This window comes from Sapajus apella, unplaced genomic scaffold (assembly GCF_009761245.1).
Source record: "Sapajus apella isolate SASKATOON/1434 unplaced genomic scaffold, GSC_monkey_1.0 scaffold4, whole genome shotgun sequence".
Classification (NCBI taxonomy): domain Eukaryota; kingdom Metazoa; phylum Chordata; class Mammalia; order Primates; family Cebidae; genus Sapajus; species Sapajus apella.
In genome coordinates, this window is record NW_022436944.1 from 17,487,257 (window position 1) to 17,513,804 (window position 26,548).

At 39.1% G+C, this 26,548-nt stretch overlaps 1 protein-coding gene, 1 non-coding gene and 2 pseudogenes across 5 annotated transcripts in view; all 4 read right to left on the reverse strand.

Moving 5' to 3' along the window:
* Positions 1–808: 808 nt before the first annotated feature.
* Positions 809–1,582, reverse strand: LOC116540020 (annotated as a pseudogene). The gene has a single exon (XR_004264265.1). The product of XR_004264265.1 is annotated as an inhibitor of growth protein 5 pseudogene (transcript).
* LOC116540014 lies at positions 854–1,577 on the reverse strand (annotated as a pseudogene). Its single transcript, XR_004264260.1, has one exon. The product of XR_004264260.1 is annotated as an inhibitor of growth protein 5 pseudogene (transcript).
* Positions 1,583–5,697: 4,115 nt separating the features above from the next.
* LOC116545209 lies at positions 5,698–5,804 on the reverse strand. Its single transcript, XR_004266240.1, has one exon. It is a non-coding gene; the product is annotated as a U6 spliceosomal RNA (small nuclear RNA).
* Positions 5,805–13,877: 8,073 nt separating this feature from the next.
* The window catches only part of EIF2A (eukaryotic translation initiation factor 2A), a 38,312-nt gene continuing 25,641 nt past the window's right edge, over positions 13,878–26,548 (reverse strand). For both annotated transcript variants that reach the window (XM_032263342.1, XM_032263334.1), the window contains 4 exons: positions 22,939–23,052; positions 17,084–17,212; positions 15,285–15,350; positions 13,878–14,690 (listed from right to left, as the gene is read on the reverse strand). In XM_032263342.1, coding sequence (XP_032119233.1) covers positions 14,625–14,690; positions 15,285–15,350; positions 17,084–17,212; positions 22,939–23,052 — 375 coding nt within the window. In that variant the 3' untranslated portion in view covers positions 13,878–14,624. The remainder of the gene's footprint in view (positions 14,691–15,284; positions 15,351–17,083; positions 17,213–22,938; positions 23,053–26,548) is intronic.

Here is a 26,548-nt window from a genome sequence, read left to right on the forward strand (position 1 = left end):
AACAGAGATGGCAGAGAAGTCATTCTTATGGCATAAGTAACTTTTGTATTTAAAAATTTTGTCCTGTTGTCATGTTACACTTATTCAAAAAGCAAATAAAATAAACGTTTTAGAATTCAATGAAAAATAAAGTGCTCAACATAGAGTGTTAAGAAAAAAATTGGGCTGGGCGTGGTGGCTCACGCTTGTAATCCTAGCACTTTGGGAGGCCGAGGTGGGTGGATTACCTGAGGTCAGCAGTTCAAGACCAACCTGGCCAACATGGTTAAACCCCGTCTCTATAAAAAAAAAAAAAGAAAGAAAGAAAGAAAGAAAGAAAGAAAAAAACTGGATTATGAAACAGTAAAGTGTTACTATATTATTTATATATTTTTTAAAGTACATAAAAAGGAAAATATGGATAAAAATGTTTTGCTTGGCTATATTTCCTGCTAAACATATGGTATTTTGGTATAAGAAAAAAAAGATAGCTGAGCATGGTGGCACACACCTGTGATCCCAGCTGCTCAGGAGGCTGAGGTGGGAGGATTGCTTGAGCCCAGGTGGTCGAGGCCACAGTGAGCCAATGACTGTACCACTGCACTCAAGCCTGGGTGACAAAGCAAGATGCCATCTTTTTTTTTTTTTTTTTTTCAGGTTTTCATCTTTTTATTTATTTATTCATTCGAGACAGGGTCTTGCTCTGGTGCCCAGGCTGGAGTGCAGTGGCGCGATCTCAGCTCACTGAAGCCTTGGACTTCGGGGCTCACGCATCCTCCCACCTCATCCTCCCGGGTAGCTGGGACCACAGGCACCACCACCACGCCCAGCTAATTTTTGTATTTTTGGTGGAGCTGGGGTCTCCCGATGCTGCCCAGATGACACGGTTTTATTTAAGTGAATCATTTCCCTTTGGATTTCGTGGTGAGGTCCACGCAGGCAAAGTGAAACCACTCAATTGGACAGTCTGGATTGTCACAGCCGATCATCTCCCCGTAGGAGACCTGGTGGCACAGGCAGTAGGTGGGTTCGTTGGGGTCCACGAGCATGTCTAGCACGTCGGACGGGTGCACGGACAGGATGGCGTCAGTGAACTCAGACCCTCCTTTATGCTTCTTTTTCTTTGGTGTGTCTTCCTCTGATGTCCTCCTGCCTCGGCCCTGGGACCCTCTTTTTTCTTTCTGACCCCGGCCTTTTTTTAGTCCTCGCCCTCCGGAGCCTTCGAAGTCACTGCCCTCCATCTTGTCCTTCAGATCAGCTTCGAAGCGTGCCAGGTCTGCGTCAAGCCTTCAAATGTGTTTATCCACCATCTCATAGGTCTGCATGGCCAGCTGCACTTTGTCATTGCTGTATTCCTTGCACTTGCTGTAGGCGTTCTGGATCTTCTGCAGGCGCTCTACGCGCTGGTCTGGAGACAGCGTCTTCACCGTGGAGATGTACTCTGCAGCCAGGATGTCAATCTCTGCTTTCTTATCTTCCGTCCTCTGGTCCAGCTCTCGCATCAGCTGGAAGTTCCTCTGAAGTTCGCAGGGAAGGTTCTCGATGCTGTCCAGATAGTGCTCCAAGTACATGGCGGTCGCTATCTTCGTCCGCAGCCGCGCTCGGGGTCCAAGATGCCATCTTTAAAAAAAAAATTTGGCCAGGCCGGTGGCACATGCCTGTAATCCCAGTACATACCAAGGAGGGGAAGATCACTTGAGTCCAGGAGCTCAAGACCAACTTGGGCAACATGGTGAAACCCTGTCTCTACAAAAAATATGAAAATTAGCCAGGCATGGTGGTGCACACCTGTAGTCTCAGCTACTGAGGAGGTTGAGGCAGAAGGATTATTTGAGTCAGGGAGTTCAAAGCTGCAGTGAGCCATGATCACACCACTGCACTCCAGCCTGGGTGACAGCGAAAGATACTGTCTAAAAAAAAAAAAAAAAGAATTTTTTAAAATAAATAAAAATTTTAAAAGAAAAAATAGAGAAGTAGAAAACAAAAATCTCCTCAGGTCTTAGTGGCTCCCAGCTCAGAGCCAGCAGTCTTGGTGTGGTTGGCCACTATCTCTTCCTCTTCTAGGGAACAGGGGGATGTCTAGAAACAAACCAAAGAGCTAGGTCAGAGGGAGCTGGAATTTCAGTAGCTTCTATGCATGGTTGACTTTATGGGTATGTGACCTATGTAGTCACACAGGACCCTGCAGTTGGTTTAATGCTCTGTTGTCACAGTTTTGAAATGCTTAATAATTTTGAATAAAGAACTTCGCCTTTTCATTTTGCATTGGGAGCTGCAATTATGAAGCCAGTCCTATTTATATGCCCAAGGCTGATCATTTCTCTACCACCATTAATATGACCAAACTGTCCATCTGAAATTCCTTGAAAAAGTTGTTCACTGCCAGTGTTTAAAATGCAAATGTCTGCTCGAACTTTGTGATCTAAATGTATTATTTCAATCAATAAATTATGAGCCAGGCGTGGTAGCTCACACCTGTAATCCCGAACTTTGGGAAACAGAGGAGGGAGGATCGCTTGAGCCCAGGAGTTTAAGACCAGCCTGGACAACATGATGAGACTCTATCACTACAAAAAAAAAATCAAACGTTATTTTTTGAGACAGTCTTGTTCATTGCCCAGGCTGGAGTGCAAGAGTACAGTGGCACGATCTTGGCTCATTGCAATCTCCACTTCCAAGGTTCAAGCGATTCTCTTGCCTCAGCTTCTCGAATAGCTGGGATTACAGATCCGCATCACCACACCCAGCTAATTTTTTTGCATTTTGTAGGAGAGGTGGAGTTTCGCCATGTTGGTTAAGCTGATCTCCAACTGCTGGCCTCAAGTGATCAACCTGCCCCAGCCTCCCAAAGTGCTGGGATTGCAGGCATGAACCACCACACCTGGCCTACACATTTTTTTTTTTTTTTTATTTAGCCAGGCATGGTGGCATGTACCTGTAGTTGCTGTTACTCAGGAGGCCGAGGTGGAAGAATTGCTGGAACCCAGGATGTTGAGGCTATAGTGAGCCATGATCATGCCACTGCAATCTAGCCTGGATGACAAACAAAGACCCTGTTTTAAAAAAAAAAAAAGTATGAATGTATTATTTCAGATGTGACTGGTGGAGTGGAAGAGGAGCCACAAGCTAGGGACTTCAGGTTCCCTAAATGGGGACCAGATGTCCCTGCTGAAAAGAGGGAAGAAGATGCAAAAACAAAACAGAGTGGCCACAAAGATTCTCTCCAATGAGATCACAATTCTAGGATTTGCTCTTTAGCTTCAATGAACATAGTCAAACAAAACTGACTGGAGGTAATTTTGCCCAATAGTGTAAAGGCGAAAAGCTCTACTTTGCCAGGACTGAGACTCTAAAAATACAGCTGAATTTACTTTCAAAAGGAATTTGAGTCCTAAAAGGTTTATGGATGTATTCCCAATTACATAGTGCCTGATTTGCAACTACTCCCGGTGTAAATCCCTGGGTTACCCATTCCTGGGTTACCTGTTTTTCTCACTTCCAAGAGTACTCATTCCCAATTCTCCACTCGATCCTCAAACAAGAAACTGAGGAGGCGTCCTGGGTGATGGCTCCCACTCAGTTGCAATGTCTCTCCCTCACTGCCCCCTTTCCTTCCCTCTTTCTCTGTTCCTTTCATGTATATCTCTTTCTCCATAATGCCTTTCTCTCTTTCTCTCCTCATTTCCAGTTTTTGTTTAATGATCTTAGAAAAATCTGTTTTCCTTCTTTCCCTCCCATTATTTTGTTTGTAAACACTGGATGACCTCAATCATGGTTAAGCTTGAGAATGGTGAAATTTGTACCAGGGGAAAGAGAAGATAAGCTTATATGCTTATCATAAAGAATCAGTATTTAAAGCACAAAAAGCATCCTTGGGAATCACCTAAAAATGATTTTCCTGTACTTTTTCCTTCATTTTAATCTGATTTTTCTAAAATAAAAAAAGTATTCAAACTTTCAACAAGAATTTTCATTCTATTTTCTAATTTCTTATTCTAGCACTAATTTTTAAATATTAAATAATTTTTAAAAGATAATTTTTGGGAGTTTTAGGTTCACAGCAAGATTAAGCAGAAAATACACATTTCCCACATACCCACTGCATGCATAGCCTCCTTACTGTCAACATCCCCCACCAGAATGTGACAGTTGTTATAAAGGATGAACCTACCTTGACACATCATAATCAAAGTCCGTAGTTTACATTAGGGTTCACTGCTGGTGTTGTATATTCTATGGATTTGGATACATGTTTAATGACATGTATCCATTATTACAGCATCATGCAGAATATTTTCCCTGATCTAAAATATTTTCTCTCCCCACTAATCCCTGACAGCTGATCTTTTCATTGTCTCCACAGTTTTGTCTTTTTCAGAATATTATATAGTTGAAGTCATACAGCATGAAGCCTTTTCAGATTGGCTTCAGTTAGTAATATGTATTTAAGTTTCTTCTGTCTTTTCATGGCTTGATAGCTTGTTTCTTTTTAGTCCTAAATATATTCCATTGTCTGGATGTCTCATGGTTTATTCACCCATTGAAGGACATCTTGGCTGCTTCCAAGTTTTGGCTATTAAAAATGTTTGCTATAAATATATGCAAGTTTTTGTGTAGACTTAAGTTTTCCACTCCTTTAGGTAAATACTAAGGAGTGCTATGCTGCATTGTGTGTTAAAAGTCCAGTAAAAAACTATACTTTGTTTGGTAAGAAACTGCCAAACTGTCTTCCAAAGAGGCTGTACCATTTTGCATTCCCACCAGCAATAAATGAGAATTCCTGTTGCTCCACATCCTCATAAGCAATTTTTTTTTTTCTTGGTTTTGGCTATTCTAATAGGTCTAAAGGGGAATTTGACTATTGTTTTAGTTTGTATTTCCCTGATGATGTATGATGTGGAGCATCTTTTCATGTGGTTATTTTCTATCTGTATATCATCTTTGGTGAGATGTCTGTTAAGGTCTTTGGCCCATTTTTTAATCAAACTTATCTTTATAAACAACTTTTATATGCTTTTAAACAAATGTTAAAATTCATTTATTTAAAGTTTAAAATTCACCTTTAGTATATAAATTGGCAGGGCGCAGGCTCACACCTGTAATCCCAGCACTTTAGGAGACCAAGGCAGGAGGATCACGAGGTCAGGAGTTCAAGACCAGCCTGGCCAACATGGCAAAACCCTGCCTCTACTAAACATACAAAAATTAGCCGGGTGTGGTGACATATGCCTGTAGTCCCAGCTACTTGGGAAGCTGAGGCAGCAGAATCACTTGAACCCAGGAAGCGGAGGTTGCAGTGAGCCGAGATCGTGCCATTGCACTCCAGTCTGGGTGACACAGTGAGACTGTCTCAAAAAATATGTGTGTGTGTGTGTGTGTGTGTGTGTGTGTGTGTGTGTATGTATAAAGTTGTTTTCTTACTGTGGAGTTCTAAGATTTCTTTGTATATTTTGGATAATACCCCTTTACCAGATACATCTTTTGTAAATATTTTTGTGGCTTTTCATTCTCCTGAAAAATTAAGTAATTTTAAACTACTTCATTTTTTAAATTTTTTTGGAGACAGTTTCATTCTTATTGTCCAGGCTGGAGTGCAACGGCGTGGTCTCAGATCACTGAAAGCTTTGCCTCCTGGGTTCAAGCAATTCTCCTGCCCTCAGCCTCCCTAGTAGCTGGGATCACAGGCTCCCGTCACCACTCCCAGCTAGTTGTTTTTTTTTTTTAATGGAACGCTTCACGAATTTGCGTGTCATCCTTGCACAGGGGCCATGCTAATCTTCTCTGTATCATTCCAATTTTAGTATATGTGCTGCCGAAGCGAGCATTAATTTTTTTTTTTAAAGACGGAGTCTCACTCTGTCACTCAGACTGGAGTGCAATGGCACGATCTCGGCTCACTGCAACCTCAGCCTCCTGGGGTCAAGCGATTCCCTGCCTCAGTCTCCTGAGTAGTTGAGATGACAGGTGCTTGCCACCACACCTGGCTAATTTTTGTGTTTTTACAAAACACAAGGCAGGGTTTCACCATCTTGGCCAGGCTGGTCTTGAACTCCTGACCTTGTGATCCACCTGCCTCAGCTTCCCAAAGTGCTGCGATTACACGCTTGAACCACAGCGCCTGGACTTTTTTTTTTTTTAATGAGTCTATACCCAGTTTTTGCATTTAAGGTTTTCACAGGCTTGCCTCAACACCAATGACAATTTATAATATTCTTTCAATGGGAAAATATTCCTCTTTGCAAATAGTTGACATAAATAAACAAACTGCTGGAAAGTGATTCATCTGCACCAATAAGAGACCACTATTACAGAACAAGTTTAGGAGGCAGGTGGGAGTAAGTGATGGCGAAAGGCTGAAGAGGATTAATTCATGGAGTTTGATAATGAGAAAAGACAGACTGGACAATAGAGTAAGACCCTGTCTCTAAATAAATAAATAAATAAGTAAATAAATAAATAAACAGCAGTAACCCAGGCTACTAAAATGGCAAGTGTTAAGTGAGTGAACATATTTTCCAGTTATGTTCTAAAATTTTGAATTCCTCATTAATTTCCCTATGCTCAAGATCTTTAGAACCCTCTAGTGGCCACATGAGGAATTGGCTTATGTAAACCAAGTAAAAGCTTTTAATTTTTATATTCATGTAAAAAAAATTATATATGTATATATATGTATATTATATATAATGTTATATATGTATATAATGTATATATTATGTATATTTTATTTATATATAAAATATATATTTATATTAATATAAATATAAAAATATAAAATATAAAACATATATATACACACATATATAAATAGGCTGGACACAGTGATATATACACACATATATATAAATAGGCTGGACATTACTCACACCTGTAGTCCCAGCACTTCAGGAGGCCGAGATGGGTGGATTGCTTGAGCCCAGGAGTTTGAGACCAGCTTGGGCGACATGGCAAAACCCTGTCTCTACGAAAAATACTATAATTAGCTGGGCATGGTGGTGCATGCCTGTAGTCCCCGCTACTGGGGATGCTGGGGTGGGAGGATCACCTGAGCAGTGAGCTGTGATCATATCACTGCACTCCAGCCTAGGCAACAAGGGAAGACCCTGTCTTAAAATGTATACATATATTATAAAATATATTTTAAAAAAACTTTAGAAGTGTACTTGTCTGACTTCCAATTTAAGATCACAGACTAAAGGTTCAGAAACTGTATTAAAAACTCTAGAAAACGGAAAGTAGATGGATTCAGACTAACTGATTTACCTATTATTTTTACAACATAATAGGGGTGAAGTTTGGGGCTGGCGAAGTACTAGAGAGGTTTTAAGAACAAAACGGAGCATTGTAGAGGGAAGGAGTGGCCTATGAAACAGCAGCTCAAGTATAGCCATGTGCTACTAAACAGGGATAGGTTCTCAGAAATGTATCATTAGGCGATTTCCTCACTGTGTGAACATAGAGTGTACTTACACAAACTTAGATGGTATAGCCTATTGCTCCTAAGCTACAAACCTGTACAGTATGTTACTATATTGATACTCTAAGCATGGTAATTATCTATCTAAACATATGTAAACATAGAAAAGTACAGTAAAAATATGGTATAAAAGATTTTTAAAAATGGGCCAGGTATGGTGGCCCACACCTGTAATCCCACCACTTTGGGAGGCTGAGGCAGGCAGATCATGAGGCCAGGAGTTCGAGACTAGCCTGGCCAACATGGTGAAACCCCATCTCTACTAAAAAATACAAAAATTAGCTGGACATGGTGGTGGGCGCCTGTAATCTCAGCTACTCAGGAGGCTGAGGCAGGAGAATCACTTGAAGCCAGAAGGTAGAGGTCACAGTGAGCTGAGATTGTGCCACTGCACTCCAGCCTGGGCAACCGAAACTCTGTCTAAAAAAAAAAAAAAAAAAAAAAGATAAAGATAAAAAAATGGTACACCTATATAAGGCACTTAACTTGAATGGAGTTTGTGGGACTGGAAGTTGCTCTGGGCAAGTCAATGAGTGAGTGGTGAGTGAACAGGAAGGCCAGGGGCATTACCGTACATCACTATGGACTTCATAAAAACTGTACACTAGGGCTATGCAAAATTTATAAAAATATTTTTCTTGTTTTAATAATAAATTAACCTTAGCATACTGTAACTTTTTAAACTGATAAAATTTTAACTTAAAAAAATAAAAAATAAAAAAACAAAACAAAAAAATTTGACTTTATATAACTTTTGACTCATAATAACACTTAGCTTAAAACACACATTGGCCAGGCACAAGCCTGTAATCCCAACATTTTGGGAGGCTGAGGTGGGATGATCTCTTGAGTCTAGGTGTTCAAAACCAGCCTGAGCAACATAGTGAGACCCCATCTCTACAAACAGTAAAATAATTAGCCAAGTGTGGTGGTGTGTGCCTGTAGTCCCAGATACTTGGGAGGCTGAAGTGGAGGATCACTTGAGCCTGGGAGGCAGAGGTTGCAGTGAGCCGAGATTTTACCACTGCACTCCAGTCTGGCAGACAGAATGAGACCCTGTCTCAAAAAACAAAAACCAAAAAACACACTCACACATATTGTACAGCCGTATGAAAATATTTTTTCTTTATATCCTTGCTCTGAAAGCTTTCTTCTATTAAATTTTTTTTTAACTTTTAAAGACAAAAACTCAGCCTACATGGGGTCAGGATCATCAATATTACTATCTCTACCTCCACATCTTGTCTCACTGGAAGATGTTCAGGGGCAATAACACACATGGAGCTGATATCTCCTACAGTCACAGTGCCTTCTGGAACTCCTCCTGAAGGGCATGCCTGAGACTGTTTTACAGTTAACTTTTTAAAGTAGGAGTACACTCTAAAATAACAATAACTAGTATAGTAAATACATAAACCAGCAACACAGTCATTTATAATTATCCACTATTATATATTATACATAATTGTATGGGCTAGACTTTTATAGGACTGGCAGCACAGGTTTGTTTACAAACAGCATCTCCACAAACACGTGAGTAATATGTTGCATTAGGAAGTTACAAGGCTATCATGCTTCCACTAAATAAAAACAATGGTCTCAGAGTAATAACAGTACCAAATGTAAAAATAAATTGAGTTAAAGAAAAACCCCAAACATAGTGAAGGAGAAAATCAGCAGGTAAAATAATGATGATGATAACAGTAATCACAAACGGTATTTATATTGTGTTGTTGTTTTGGAGGCAGGGTCTTTCTCTGTCACCCAGGTTGGAGTGCAGTGGCGTAATCATGGCTCACTGCAGCCATGCATCTCCTGGGCTCAAGTGATCCTCCTGCCTCAATCTTCCAAAGTGCTGGGATTACAGGCATGAGCCTAAATTACTGCCTAGCTTAAATTTTGTAATTATGACGTGACTCAAGAATTCCACTTCTAGTAGTTTATATAGTGGAGAACACAAGAAGCAATATAATTATATGGTTATTTCCATGTTATTTTGCATTCTTCTACAGAAGGAGTTAATAATATTTTTCTGTAAAATACCAGAGAGTAAATGTTTTAGGCCTTGCAAAAAACATGATCTGTTGCAAATATTCAACTCTGCAGTTGTAGCATAAAAGCAGTCATGGCAAATAAGTTAATGAGCATGGCTGTGTTCAAAGAAAGCTTTACTTATGGACAATGGATTTCACATTGTTTTATACCATTTTCACATGTCATCAAACAATCTTTTGATTTTCCAACTATTTAAAAATGTAGGCTGGCTGCAGTGGCTCATGTCTGTAATGCCAGCAGTTTGGGAGGCCAAGGTGTTTCAGCTAAGAAGTTTGGGACCAGCCTGAGCAACATGGCATAATGCCACTGTTTAAATGGGGGAAGTCCAAATGATTCTGGACTTGGCTCTTCCGCTATTTAGCTGCCAACCATGATAAGCACATTAAACCTTAAACAAAAAGCAAGCTGTTTTTCTATTTAAAGCATCCAATACCTGTTAAATATTAGTTTTTCCCATTAAGTCTTACCTGATTCTTTAGTTGTCCTTAACTTTTAAACAAACTGAAATTTATACATTCCATATTGGTCTGCTCAGGCTGCCATAACAAAATATCAGACTAGATGGTTTAAACAAAGGAACTTTTTTTTCTCACAGTTCTGGAGGTTAGAAGTCTGAGATGAGGATACCTACCAGCATGGTTAGGTTCTGGTGAGGACCCTTTCTGACTTACAGCTGGCTGCTGTCTTATCATGTCTTCACGTGGCAGAAAGAGACACAACAAGCTCCTTGGTGTCTTTTAGTGTAAGGGCACTAATCCCATCACGAGGGCCCCAACCTTTTCACCTCATTTAAACACACTTACCTTCTAAAAGGCCCATCTCCAAATACCATCACGTTGGAGGTTAGAGCTTCCACACTGGCATTTTAGGCTGGCACAGTCTATCTAACTTCCTGTCCATACATTAGTTATCTATATTAGTCAGGGTTTTCCAGAGAAACGCGCGCGCACACACACACACACACACACACACACACACACACACACACAATCTAGAGAGACAGAATGAGGGATCATGACCTTATCTAACCCTAATCACCTCCCAAAGGACCCACCTCCAAATATCATCATAGTACGGGGGTTGGGCTTCAACATACGAATTTTGGGAGGATACAAACATTCAGTCCATAACACACCCAACTCACCTATTTATTTTTAATTTTCTTTTGCGGAGACAGGGTCTCACTATGTTGTCCAGTTTGGTCTCCAACTGCTGGGACCAAGTGATCCTCTCACCTCAGCCTTCCAAAGTGCTGAGTTAAGAAGTGTGAGCCACTGCACCTGAGCCCCAACTGACCTTTGTCATGCTAATTTCAGACTTAGGTAACCGCATGGATAGATAAATGAACATTTTAAGCAATCACATGGTGCTCCCTGACTACCAATATATGTTGCCTTCTTGATCTACTCACTAGCATGTGTGCAATAATCTATTTATATCTCTTTTTTTTTTTTTTTTGAGACAGCGTCTTGCTCTGTCACTAGGCACCAGGCTAGAGTACAGTGGTGTGATCTTGGCTCACTGCAACCTCCGCCTCCTGGGTTCAAGCAATTCTCCCGCCTCACCCTCCCAAGTAGCTGGGACTACAGGCGATCACCACCACGCCCAGGTAATTTTTGTATTTTAGTAGAGACGGCGTTTCACCATGTTGGCCAGGATGGTCTCGATCTCTTGACCTTGTGATCCATCTGCCTCAGTCTCCCAAAGTGCTGAGATTACAGGCGTGAGCCACCGTGCCTGGCCTATATCTCATTATTTTACCCAAATGAATCGACAATGAAAAAAGTGATAATACTTAGAATAAAAACCCTTAGTCTTATAAACTTAATTCTGAGAAAAGATGGAATTAATTAGGTATGCCATAAGAGAAGAATATTAGCACCACATACCCACAGGATTGTGTTAAAATGTAAACAAAGAATAAAATCATATGAAATATTATCAATATAATGAATAGTATGTCCATAAAGTGAGCTGTAAAATATTTGTATTTTAAGCTTTCTAGGGATGAATATATTCTACAACAGAAAAAAGATCACTTTACTCTTACACATTTTCAGGAATATATGAATACTGTAGAAAACTGAATACCATAGGCTAGGCCTATTTCTCAAACTTTGTTAACATATTGGAATAGCCTGGGAAATCTCTGAAAAATACTGATACCTGATTTCTACCACTAGATATTCTTATATAATTGGTATAAAAGGGAACTTAGGCATTAGGAATTGCAAAAGTTCCCCAAGTGATTTTAATGTGCAACAGAATTTGGGAATCACTGGCCTAAGTTATCCTGAGGATAAAAAGGATCTCCACAATCTCAATGGTTTTAAAAACAAGTCTATTTCTCACTCATGCTACAAGTCCAAACTGAGTCAGAAGGGGATTTTGCTTACCCTCCTTCTCTGCCATCTCAATGCTAGGCCTCAGGGTCCACCACAGCAGGGGAGGAGGAATAAAGAATCATGTACTGGCTTGTAAATGATTTTGTGCAGCAACAACTCACCTCACTTCCCCCTAACATTTGATTAGCTGAAGCAAGTTGCTTAGTCATACCTAATTTCAAGGAGATGGGGAAGTGTAATTCTCCCACATGATCAAGAGAGAAGAACAATTAGAAACACTGGTAAGCAGAGTAATGTCTCTACCCCACCTGCCCCTTTTTTTTGAGATGAGGTCCCACTCTGTCAGCCAGGTTGGAGTGCAGTAGTGCCACCTGGGCTCACTGCAACTTCTGCCTTCTGGGTGATCCTCCCACCTCAGCATCCCCAGTAGCTGGGACCAAGGCATGTGCCACCATGCCCAACTCATTTTTTGTATTTTTGGTAGAAACAAGGTTTTGCCATGTTGTCCCGGCCAGTCTCAAACTCTTGAGCTCAAGCCATCTGCCTGCCTCAGCCCCTCAAAGTGCTGGGATTACAGGTGTGAGCCACTGCACCCAGCCCTATCTCTCATATTTTTATATCAATGCTTGCTCTTTGTTTTTATGGGACATGGTCTTGCTCTGTCACCCAGGCTGGAGTGCAGTGGCATGATCTCGGCTCACTGTAACCTCTGTCTCCCAGGTTGAAGTGATTCTCCTGCCTCAGCCTCCTGAGTAGCTGGGATTATAGGCGCCCACCACCCTGACCAGCTAATTTTTGTATTTTTAGTAGAGATGGGGTTTCGCCATGTTGCCCAAGCTGGTCTTGAACTCCTGGACTCAAGCAGTCCACCTGCTTCGGTCTCCCAAAGTGCTGGAATTACAGGCATGAGCCACTGCACCTGGCCATTTCAGTGACTTCTGTAACATTAATGTACATTAGTGTGAAGCTAGTTAAATCCTCTTACCTCCGCACAATGTATTGTTACATAGAGAGAGAGAAAAGAGATGGAGAGGGAGAAACGTACTGATATAGAAGGAGCTCCAAAGTATATGTATGTGTGTGTATATATACACACACACACACACACACACACACACACACACACACACACACACAGAGAGAGACAGAGTTTTGCTCTTGTTGCTCATGCTGGAGTGCAGTGGCATAATCTCAGCTCACTGCAACCTCCGCCTTGGTTGGGTTCAAGCAATTCTCCCGCCTTGGCCTCCCAAGTAGCTGGGATTACAGGCATGTGCCACCATATTTGGTAATTTTGTATTTTTAGTAGAGATGGGATTTCACCATGTTGGTCAGGCTGGTCTTGAACTCCTACCCTCAGGTGCTCTGCCCACCTCAGCCTCCCAAAGAGTTGGGGTTACAGGTGTGAGCCACCACGCCCAGCCCCCAAAATATTTTAAGGGAGTACAGAATCACTACGGTGAGTATAAGCTGGGCATAGTGATGCAAGCCTGTAGTGTCAGATACTCAGGAGGCTGAGGTGAAGAATCACTTGAGACCAAAAGTTCAAGGCCACATTTCTGCCTGGAAGACAAAGTGAGACCCTGTCTCTAAAAACAAAAAGCAACAAAAAAACTCAAACAGAACAGTGAGTATATGCCATCCTTTTATTTTTTTAAGCGTATGTATATGTATACTTGAATACGCATATGGTATCTATCATTAGAAAGATACACAAAAAATTGGAAAATGTGGCAGTGGAATAGACTTACCCTCCATTGCATGCCTTTGTATTGTTTTAATTCTAAAAAAAAAAAAAAAAAAAAAAAAAAAAAATCCTGGGTGTATACTTCAAAATTTTTTAAAAAACGATTTTATGTTACTACATAGGATATTCTTACAAATTAGGAAGAAAGGCAAACGTCCAAACAGGGAAATGGGCAAAGGAAAAGAAAAATCAATTCACTAAAGAAATACAACCATCAAACATGAAAAGGTACATAACGCATCCCTAATAAAAATAAATGTATATAACAGTAACGAACTATCATTTCCCCTTTATCAATGTGGCAAACATTTGAAAGCCTTATCACTTCTAATATTGACAACAGTGTGGAAAACTTTAAATGGTGCAAGTATAAAGCTTGAGGTAGGGCAATTTGGCAATATCCATGAAAACTAAGCAGGGTGCTTAATGTTACTATAGGATACATTACCTGAGGATATAGGAGTAGTGTATCACAGTAACCTAAAGCATAGGCTCTGGGATTAGACAGTCTAGCTTCAAATCCCATTTCCTAGCTTTGAGACATTGGCAAACTCAATTTTAATGGACTTAGTTTCTTTATTTATAAAATAGAGATTATAAGCATTACTTAGTCTTGTGAGAATTAAGTAGCTTTACACGTCTTATAGATTAAAAAAGGACATCTGAACTAAGGAACTTAAAAGCAAAGTGATTAAATTTAAAATGTATCTATTCATTTATATGGTATATATCATCCTCTACAAAAAAACAATGACATTTGTCTTTCAATCTGTCAAGCTTAGCTAAAAAATTCATGTATCTCTTTTCTATATCACATATTGACATGATATAGGATGTAAGATATAAATATCAATTTAATAGACTATTAAATAATTTTACACTTTCGAAAATCTTAGATAAATGGTTAAAATTAGAGATTGACATTAAGTGTGGGCACAGGAATATTCTGTGTACACCAATGGGTTTAACAGAAGATGTGTTTGCACTGATTTCTGGTCATTAACTTGCTTTCTGTGAATCTTTAAATACCGAGTTCCAAATCTTCCAGCTCCCGGAGAAGGGCTGTTTCTTTTTGAATTTTCTCCAACTAGAAAAGTTTAAAACAATGAAGTTATTATGAAACAAGTGCTGGATATGTAACAAAAATAATACAGATAACATGACATTTCTGACAATTTATCATGTTCACTAGTAAACACAAATTTTAAAATGCAGGTTAGACACAAATTCTAATTTGTTATCTGGTATGAATCAAGGGTAAAAAAGAACAGACACTGTCTTATTGCATCCCTCTGTGCCCAATAAATTTTCAATTCTATATTTGGGTTTAAAAATGTTGAGGAAAGAATGAGGGAAAAGGTAAACAGGGCAGTACAACTTGAGATATGGAAAGGAAGAGAATCTTCTATTTGTCTAATATAACAAATTGCTATTATTTTCATCAGTAACAGCATAGTATGCCTCTTAAGAATATTGACTCTTTCATTCTCATGATCAATACCACGTCTCCTCTATTTAAGAGTAAGCTATTTAAAAATAAAAACATTAAAAAGAATATGGCATATGGTTTTCAAAATAAGTTTTCAAAATCTATGTGCTTTTTTACCTGACGAGATACTTGTTTATAATAAATGGGGGAAGGGTGGTGGTCACAAGCGTAAATGGAAAATGCAGAAAGTACCTGATTTTTTTCTAGCTGTTTTCCAGTTGCTGCTTGATCTTTCAGTTGTTCGATTGCTTTCAGTTTCTACAAATAACAAATATGAGTCAAGAGGAAGGAAGTCACTTCAAATGCAAATTTCCTTATTAAGAATGTGAAACTCAAATAAGATTATCTTACATTTGTATAAAAAATGGTCTGTTAAAATACTATGATAAAACTATTTTTTTTTCTTTTTTTTTGAGACGGAGTTTCGCTCTTGTTACCCAGGCTGGAGTGCAATGGCGTGATCTCGGCTCACCGCAACCTCCGCCTCCTGGGTTCAGGCAATTCTCCTGCCTCAGCCTCCTGAGTAGCTGGGATTACAAGCATACGCCACCATGCCCAGCTAATGTTTTGTATTTTTAGTAGAGACGGGGTTTCACCATGTTGACCAGGATGGTCTCAATCTCTTGACCTCGTGATCCACCCGCCTCGGCCTCCCAAAGTGCTGGGATTACAGGCATGAGCCACCGCGCCCAGCAGGGTAAAACTATTTTTTAAAATTAAATTGAGGCCGGGCGCGGTGGCTCAAGCCTGTAATCCCAGCACTTTGGGAGGCCGAGGCGGGTGGATCACGAGGTCAAGAGATCGAGACCATCCTGGTCAACATGGTGAAACCCCGTCTCTACTAAAACTACAAAAAATTAGCTGGGCATGGTGGCGCATGCCTGTAGTCCCAGCTACTCAGGAGGCTGAGGCAGGAGAATTGCCTGAACCCAGGAGGTGGAGGTTGCCGTGAGCCGAGATCGCGCCATTGCACTCCAGCCTGGGTAACAAGAGCGAACCTCTGTCTCAAAAAAAAAAAAAAAAAAAAAAAAAAATTAAATTGAAAATTGTAAATGTTAAAAACATGAGATTTGGCAAAATATTTTTCTCAGGCTTTTAATTAATGTTCTCATATATGTATGTGTATATGTAAATGTAGCAGTAATGGCACATTTCAATGCCCCACTGGAACTGGGTGATGTTTCTGGCTTTGAGAGAAATCTCAGTGAGAGCATTCTGAAAGACTTTTGGTCCAAAGTCCTGCCCAATAAAAAATGAATGAAAGAGAAATCTCATAATGCAGCTGTGAAGGGCTCTAGAGACCTTGTTTTATCCCCAGGGCCACCCCAGCACACTGGCTGCAATATCACAAGTCAATACATTTTTCTTTTTGTCCCCGTCTCTTCATCTTGAAAACTAGGATAAATATCTGGTCCTACTTATCTCACAGCTATCTAATGAAATACTGATTATGCCTGTAATCCCAGCACTTTGGGAGGCCGAGGCAGGTAGATACCTGAGGTCAGGAGTTAGAGACCGGCCGGGCCAACATGGTAAAACCCTGTCTCTACTAAAAATACAAAAATTAGCTGGGTGTGGTGGCACACGCCCGTAGTCCCAGCTACTCAGGAGGCTGAGGCAGGAGAATCATTTGAACCTGGGAGGCGGAAGTTGGAGTGAGCCGAGATTGTGCCACTGAACTCCAGCTTGGGTGACATAGTGAGACTCCATCTCAGAAAAAAAAAGTTTTCAGTATATTTCTATGCTAATGCATACTGATTTTTATCACTCCAAAAATCAGTAAATTACTAAGAGCCTTCAGACATTTGTGACAAAACTAAAATCAGTACCATTACTAAGTGATAGTACTTCATAGTGAGAAAGCAACAATGAGAACTGCTAATATAAACTTCTTAGATACCTGTCTTTAGGCATCTAAGTACTACCTTATTTACGTAACTTTAATTTATGCCTTGCAATATGCACATCTGTTTTTCATTTAAGTTTCTCACCTTCTTTAGGTTCTTGATTTTTTTGTCTATCTCAGGATCCCCAGAAATTGACTGAGAGATAGTGCTTCGTGGTGTGCTCTGTGGGGCAGGAGTAGGTGCCAAATCTGGACTCTTGTCACTTCTTGCTTCCTGCAGGAAATATTTTTTTAAATTCAATTTTAAAAACCAAAAACATTACAGTATTTAAGCCATCACAGCTTTGGTCTATAAAATACACAAACTATGTGATTTTACTTACATTTTATATAAAGAATCTGAATTAAAGGTCTCATGAAGTATGCTACATACTGCCATATTAGAAACAAAATGACCTTATCAGTGTATATTAGGAGGTTTCTGTACCAGTCAACAAGCATTCCAAGCTTTTGGATATTCTGAGATGTGCCAGTAGATGGATAGATGGATGGTTTGAACACATGAGAGGGCTTTTCTATTTAATGTGTTTAAAGTTTCACTCTCACAAGATTCTCTCCAAAATTATGAAGAATATGTATCATCAAGTACATGTAATGGATTATTCTACAAGAATAAGAATCCTACAGATACTAATTTATAATCAGATCAATTCAATTCTGCAACAAAGAACCACAAAACTTTTTTCCCCTTAAAGGGGTGCTATGTTGCTTCCAATACGATCAAACCTCTGATAACTTTTCTTGTCCCTCCTCACTGAAGGACCCCCACTTCTGAATCACCTTGATTTCCGCTAAGGTGCTGCATACTTTTGCCCTTGGCCTTTGTGTACAGCAGTCTCCCTTAACCATGCTTTCACTTTCTATGGTTTCAGTAACTGAGGGTGAACTGCAGCCCAAAAATATTACATGGAAAATGCCAGAAATATACAATTCATAAGTTTTAAGCTGTGTGATGAAATCTCTCAGCATCCTGCCGAGGGTGAGAATCATTCTTTTATCCAGCGTGTCCACAGTGTATTAAGTCCCCACCTATTTTTCACTAGTAGCTGTCTTGGTTATCAGATTGACTATCATAGTATCAACAGTGCTTGTGTTCAAGTAACCCTTATTTTACTTAATAATGGCCCCAAAGCACAGAGTAGTGATGCTGGCAACTTGGATGTGCCAAAGAGAAGCCATAAAGTGTTTCCATTAAACACTTTATGAAAAGGTGAAAGTTCTTCATACGGAATAAAAAATATTGTACATTGATTTGCTAAGATCTACAGTAAGAATAAACCTATCCATAAACTTGAGAAGAAGAAAAAAGAAATTAGTGCTAGTTTCACAGTTGCACCTCAAACTGCAAGTTACAGCCATGGTCATTCATCTCACCACACAGGCATTGTACCATCTCACATCCTTACAAAAATGGTGAATACAACACAATTAGATATTTTGAGAGACCATATTCCCATATATTGTATTACAGTCTATTGTTTTAATTGTTCTATTTTCTTATGAGTTACTGTTAATCTGTTACTATGCCTAATCTATAAAGTAAGCTTTATCATAGCTATGTATGTACAGGAAAAACACAGTTTCTATAGGGTTCTGTATTAACTGTGGTTTCAGGCACATCTCTGCCCCTCCAGGATAAAGAGAGACTACTATATATTGTTCCTTGTGCCTAGAACACCTTCCCCACAAGTCACTGGCTGAACCCTACTTATCCTTTAAGTCTCCTGGAAAATTTCCCTATTCTAAGACTGGATAGTTGCACCTTTCCCAGGCTCCCATAATCCCAGTATTTTTCCCTACGGTAACACCATATTCCACCATTCTCCATTAGAACTGAGCCCCTAACATAATACTGGTTTGCTGCACAGGCTAAATAAAAAAGTAAAGGAATGACTTTTCCTTTATAATTACAAGATATATATTTTGGTAAGGGGAAAAGAGTTATTTATGTATTTATTTATTGGCTCCAAGAAAAGTTTCTACTTCTTGTAGAATTTCTAGTGGAATATATATAATGCTCCAGGTCTCCATAACCTTTTACTCAGAGTTCTGGGTAGGATACTCCGAACTTTTAAAGCATCCTCAGGGAACACAGAACAGGGTATCGCTTCTAGATACTCTAAAAAAGTCTGCCTACGAATTTATAGAAAATACAGAATTGGAGTCAACTTTTCTTTTTAAAGTCATGTTGGTTTCACTTTTTTGTACACTTTAATAAACAATTCCTTACCTTCTCCATGAAAACAAATTACTGTGCACTTTGAGTATTTGAAAGAAAATATTCAGTCTCTCCTCTTAAGGAGCCTATAAGTTCTGGTAATAGGCAGTTTTATATTTTTCATAACATAAAGTTAAAGTAGAGGAATCAATAAAAGAAGAGGGGAGGCCGGGCGCGGTGGCTCAAGCCTATAATCCCAGCACTTTGGGAGGCCAAGGCGGGTGGATCACAAGGTCAAGAGATCAAGACCATCCTGGTCAACATGGTGAAACCCCGTCTCTACTAAAACTACAAAAAATTAGCTGGGCATGGTGGCGCATGCCTGTAATCCCAGCTACTCAGGAGGCTGAGGCAGGAGAATTGCCTGAACCCTGGAGGCAGAGGTTGCGGTGAGCCGAGATCGCGCCATTGCACTCCAGCCTGGGTAACAAGAGCGAAACTCCGTCTCAAAAAATAAATAAATAAATAAAAGAAGAGGGGATATTTTGCCTATCAAAATTCACTTTTTATGTCAGATTTTAAAAATATAAAATTTTAGTTGTTTATAATGAGCTAAGAATATAACTCTTCTAGGAAGAAAGGTTAAATGTTATACATGTGAAAAAACCTTCAAAATTAAGTGAAATGTGAAATTTATTTTCCCCCACAAACTAACCAAGAACAAGTTGCAATGTCTGCATTATTACGCTTAAATTCTGGCCATTCTCTAGAAAGGACGTATATATAACAAGATTAAATTCTCATGTTTCAACTCTTTTTTGGCAAAGTCAATAAACTTATAAAATTATCACCAGTTTATAAAAATACTAGTTAGATTATATACATCTGACTGCTCTATCTCTGGCTACTTACTTCACAGTCAGGACTAAGACGGCCTGGATAAGGGAGATTCTGTCAAGGGCCATTTAGCTTTTTCCATCACCCAGCCATTACTAACTCCAGACAGTTATCCCCAAAATACATACTGAATAGATTATCTTGCAAGTTAAAAACCCTTTGCTATTATTGGAAAAACAACTCAAAAAGCAACTCCACGATGAGGGATTACCAGTATCACCTTTGGTATCATCTTTAGTAAATAACGTGTATAGGTACAGTACTTGATGATTGTACTGGCTCCTTAAAAAAACCTGACAATTATATAACTGAGAGTTGTAAATAACCATTATTTATAATAATTATAATTAAATTATATGACATATTATAAAATATTAATATAAAATATATATAGATATAATTTGCATATTATATAATTCAGTATGTTAGCACATTAATAGTTATAATTATTAATTATAATCACATGTAATTATATGTTATTATTTATATAATAATTATAAAGGAATCTTAGTTCGGTATCATCGATGGTCATATTAAAAATATCTTTTGATAAAGTGGAAGACATCTTGCTATAAAAACAGAATTCTAAGTTGAGTGGGTTTCAGAGAGGCCCTAAAACTCAGAAGGCATCTAACCTACCAAGCTGTAAGGATACTACCAATGTGTTATAATACCCAGGGCCAGCAGAGGTCCCTACCTGTACCGATGAAAGGACAAGACTTGCTTAACGCATGGAATAGATCATTTTACTTGGAATAACGTAAAGCTGACTTTAAATTAAAACATACTTCTGGGGATGAAATATATTAACTACAAATGAGCAGAATGGTTTTTCCAAAAGTCCAGATTTTAGCAGAATATGGTTACATCACACAATTCTACACCTTAAAATAGTAACTGCCTCCTAAAACACATAACCATCCTAGACCTGTCAAAATTCAAGAATTATCAGCAAGACTGTATTGGTGATATAGCACTCAGCTATTAAAAATCTGCCCTTTCCAGAATGGGCACAGTGGCTCACACCTGTAATTCCAGCACTTGAGAGGCTGAGGTGGACGGATTGCTTGAGCTTAGGAGTTTGAAACTAGCTTGGGCAATGTGGCAAAACTCAGTCTCAAAAAAACCCAAACTAAAACAAAGCCAAATAAAACCCACCCCCTTCCAGCCTAAAAAACATAGTGAGAACGTGTCTTCACAAACATTAAAAAATTAGTCAGGAATGGTGGTACACATGTATAGTCCTAGTTACTTGGGAAGCTGAGGCAGGATTACTTGAGCTCAGGGGTTAACAGAGTGAGAAAGAAAGTGTCTCAAAAAACAAAAATAGAAACAAAGAACAAAAACCCTACCCCACTGCTCTGGTCTGACATATTGGTGTTTCTGCCAAATTCATAGTTTGAGACCTAATACCCAATGTGATAGTGTTAGGAGGTGTGGCCTTTTGAGCAATTGAGTCATGAGGATTCCACCGTCACCAAATAGCTTTATAAAAGAGACTGAAGAGAGTTCCACTGCCCCTTCCACCATGTGAGGACACACAAAAAGAAGGTGCCATGTATGAAGAATGGATCCTCACCAGATATCGAGTCTGCCAGCACCCCAGCTTCCAGAACTGTGAGCCATAAATTTATGTTTATAAATTACCTAGTCTAAGGTAGCAGCCTGAATGGATTATTATGACATGTACTCTGCCTGAATTGCAAAAATGTGATCACCATAACTTCACTAACTAGACATCCCCAGCCCAGCCAATCACAATTTGTCAATTATTTATACTGGTGTGGCTTTTCAACTACATAATAAAAAAAAAAAATTGGAAATATTTCATTATTTGGGTACTTCTGGTATTTCGATTCCCAGTTAAATAATTTCATATAGTGCTATAATACTGAGGGCCAAATAGCTTTCTAGTCATGTAATTTCCAGCTTCTCTTACAAACACATGCTTCAAGGAAAGCAAACTTCACCACCTCACACAAGTGCCACCAAAAGAGTCTATAGCAAGTAACATGCTATATAATACCATTAGTCTCAGGTTACAACATCAGGTCCAGTTTCTTTTGTCACCCATCATACAGACAGGATTACTTAGAAATTCATAGGCAAACACAAAAGAAAGATATTCTGCCTATTTAAGTCTAACTCGAACTACATTTTATATAACAGCCAAGGGTTTTTGTGTTTTTTTCCTTTTTTTTTGAGGCATGGTCTCACTCTGTCACTCAGGCTGGAGTGGTATAATCACGGTTCACTGCAGCCTCAACCTTCCAAGCTCAAGTGTTCCTACCATCTCAGCTTCCCAAGTAGTTGGGACTACAGGGTACACGCCATCATGCCTAACAAAAAAATTTTTTTAGAGACAGGGTTCTCACTATGTTGTCCAGGCTGGTCTTGAACTCCTGGGCTCAAGCCCAATTCTCCCATGTTGGCCTCCCAAAGTGTTGGGATACAGGGATGAGTCACCACACCTGGCCCACAGTCAAGTATTTAGGACCACGATTCTTTAAACTTTAAGGCTTAAAGCTAACTTAACTGTCTTTTTTTTTTTTTTGGAAATGGAGTCTTACTCTGTCTCCCAGACTGGAAGGCTGGAATGCAGTGACATGATCAAGGCTCACTGCAACCTCCACCTCACAGGTTCAAGCAATTCTCCTGCCTCAAGCCTCCCAAGTAGCTGAGATTATAGGTCCAGCTAATTTTTGGATTTTTAGTAGAGACAGAATTTCACCATTTTGGCCAGGTTGGTTTTGAACTCCCTGGCCTCAAGTGATCCACCTGCTTCAGCCTCCCAAAGTGATGAGATTACAGGCATAAGCCACCACACCCAGTCATAACTGATTTTTTGTTTGTTTTGTTCTGAGGAGATTAGTGCCCCCAAATACCTGCTTTGCAGCTTTCTTAGCTTCATGCTTCCTTTGATTTTTAAGAGCTGTTTTTGATAACGGCTTATCATTTCCTGATTGTGGTTTCATATTCTGAGGTGGTTCCTCTTCGTGCTATGGAAAATGTAAAATAATTTTGAAATGGAGTCCATGTTGTAAACACATACAACAAATAATATACTTCCGCTAATATAGGATAAACTTACTTTATCAATTTTAAGATCATTAGCAAAGATTATTTCAAAACTAAGTAGTGGCACATTCCACTGTCAGGATAGATTTAATTAGGGTCTTCCTATTAGTTGCTATATCTTTCAATCATATCAGAGCTGGCAAAATTCACTTTAGTTTTATTTAAACAACAGAATTTTTCTTAGCACTACTACAGACACATGATTCTTATGAGACTAGATAACAACAACAGCTTCTTCTGAGGTCGTTTTGATTCTGACTACTGTCAGCAGAAACTCAGTTGCCTCGCTTATTTTCTTCACACAAAGAATTACTTGCTAGATCTTTACTTGTAAAATCAGAAATTAGAAGATTAAAAATAAAAGCAAATGAAAAAACAAGAATAGTTTACAATACATGAAATAGAAGTAACTTGATAACTATAAATCTGGGATTGACATAGTAAAGAGGGCAAAAAAATTATATGGCTTTTCGGATTACACAATGAAAACAATCAGTTCCATCATCAGATATTTATGTAACCATGTAACAACCACAATCCACAATAGAAAAGACGGTGAATTATAGGTTCAATGTATCTCCAGAGTAGTTTTAGACAACATACAGTATGAGTGATGGCACCACAAGTCCCTATTAGATTCAACGTACTTACTGATTTCCATCTATACTGCTATTATTTTAATGATAACTGTCTCTTAGACTCTATCATAACTCAGCACATCAAAAGTATCAGCTCTCCATGAAGTTTCTTGAGTACTAGGTCTCAGATGTGCATTTTATTTCTAAGTCCTACATGGAAATGTGTAAGACTCAAACATTTAAGATGCAGAGTAATAAATAAGAAACCATAAAGTGACCTTATCTTAGCAAATGCACTAACTATTTCAGGTCATCAGAGTTCTGGGTATGTTCACAGTCTACTTGAAACAGACTGAGTATTAAGAGAACCCGCATTTGTAGACAGCAGACAAATGTGCTGTCAAAAAAGTACAAGGGTCTTTTATTTTATTTTAATCCAAACTGCATAAAATGCTACTTAAGCTATACAATATTTGCTGAACAAATTTTTTATACATAATATGAAAACTCTTTCAATAGTGGGCTCTTCTGTAGTTTGTTTTGGCTGTAAAGCTTCTGCTCAGGAGAACTTTGATTTAAAATGATGCAAGAAGAAAAGGTAAGTTACAAGTCCCTTCCACACTTATGAGCATCATGTAGCCCCTGAGAGCGCTTTCACTTCAGACAAAAAAATCCACACAACTACTATAGATCATGAATTTTTTTCTGGTTTTGGTACTATGTGCTCATTATGTGTACTTTCATTCTTATTAATAAACTTTATTAAGTTATATAAATTATTATGGGACTGTTTTTGATGAACACATTTTATTTTTCTCAGCTTACTGCAACCTCCCCTTCCTGAGCTCAAGTGATTTTCCCACCTCAGCCCCCCTGAGTAGCTGGGACCACAGGCAGACACCACCATGCCCAGATTTTTTTTTTTTTTTTTTTTTGTATTTTTGGGGCCTTGCCATGTTGCCTAGGCTAGTCTCAAATTCCTGGGCTCAGGCGATCCACACACCTCGCTCTCCCAAAGTACTGGGATTACAGGTGTAAGCCCCTGCGCCTGGCCAACGAACACGTTTTAAAAGGCAAAGGTTTTTTTGAAAGCTAATAAATATTCTTTAAGGATAATTTATATATAAATTTTTACTTATAAATAAAAATTTTTTTCTGTGGTGGACGAACCCTGCCTTTTTTCCCCTACTGCTGTGTAACCCTCCTCCTTTGTAAAGTTATCTACTACGCAGTCTTTGTTTCTAGTAATTTCTTGACAGTATTTTCTTTGTAATTTAGCTGATTTCTGCAATTCGATACACATAAAAATTTCTAATTACTGGCCATATAGCTACTTCAACTAAAAATGATTTGACAGGACCACACAATCATTATGCCACAGCAAAAATTCAGTAGAAATCTTAAATGTTAAAAAAAATCCTGGTTGGGTGTGGTGGCTCATGCCTGTAATCCCAGCACTTTGGGAGGCTGAGGCAGGTGATCACTTGAGGTCAGGAGTTCCAGACCAGCTTAGTCAACATGGTGAAATCCCATCTCTACTAAAAATACAAAAATTAACCGGGCGTGGTGGCAGGCACCTGTAATCCCAGTTACTCAAAAGGCTGATGCAGGATTGCTTGAACCCGGGAGGCAGAGATTGCAGTGGGCTGAGATCGTGCCACTGCACTCCAGCCTGGGTGACAGAGTGAGACTCTGTTCCAAAAAAAAAAAAAAAAAATCCCGATTTTAAGTTCTTACTTAATTTCATCACCATTTTCAAAGTATTAGTTTCTGTATCAATTTATTCTCCTCACCAAAATAAACCTACTAGTTTTATGGATCAAAGAATTGGGCCATCTTGCACAGATTCAAAAAGCAGGATGGGCTGGAGTTACTTCTGTTTTTATCTGAGGTAAGGGAAATTCCAAATATGACAAATCCGAAGTCTACTATACACTTTCTTTTTTAATCTAAATAAATACGATAAATACAAATAAATAAATATTGTGTTATGTTTTTATATAATTTTACTTAAATAATAAAATGACAGTGTTTAAATAGAACATTTAGATGGAAATTAAGAAGTTTCAGACCACTGCTACATTTTGTTTAGTCCAAGAGGAAGGGTTGCTCTTTTTGTTTTGTTTCGTTTTTTTGAGACGGAGTCTCGCTCTGTCGTTCAGGCTGGAGTGCAGTGATTCAGTCTCAGCTGACTGCAACCTCTGCCTCCTGGGTTCAAGTGATTCTCCTGCCTCAGCCTCCAGAATAGCTGGACTACAGGCGCCCGCTACCATACCTGGTTGATTTTTGTATTTTTAGTAGAGAAAGAGTTTCGCCATATTGGCCAAGCTGGTCTCGAACTCCTGACCTTGTGATCCGCCCACCTCAGCCTCCCAAAGTGCTGGGATTACAGGCTTGAGCCACCACACCTGCCTGGTTGTTGTTTTGTTTTTGTGAGGTGAGGAGTGGCATCAGGAAGGCAAAGGACAACAAATGCATTTTATTTGACCAAGAAGTGTTTTAAAAATTGAGAAATTTTCTGTAAGCATTCGGAATTGTTTTGTCTCAAAATTCAAACGTTTTGAAAAACTGAACCTAAAATCTCCTATGGAAAGAATCAGCTATTGCTGTGTAGCTGCAGTAGCCTTTAAAGAGGGCATGATGGGCGCAGTAGCTCATGCTTGTAATTCCAGACTTTGGGGGGCTGAGAAGGGCGGACCACTTGAGGTTAGGAGTTCAAGACCAGCCTGCCAACATGGTGAAACCCCATCTCTACTAAAAATACAAAAAAATTAGCCAGGAGTGGTGGCAAGTGCCTGGAATCCCAACTATTTGGGAAGCTGAGGCAGGAGAATAGCTT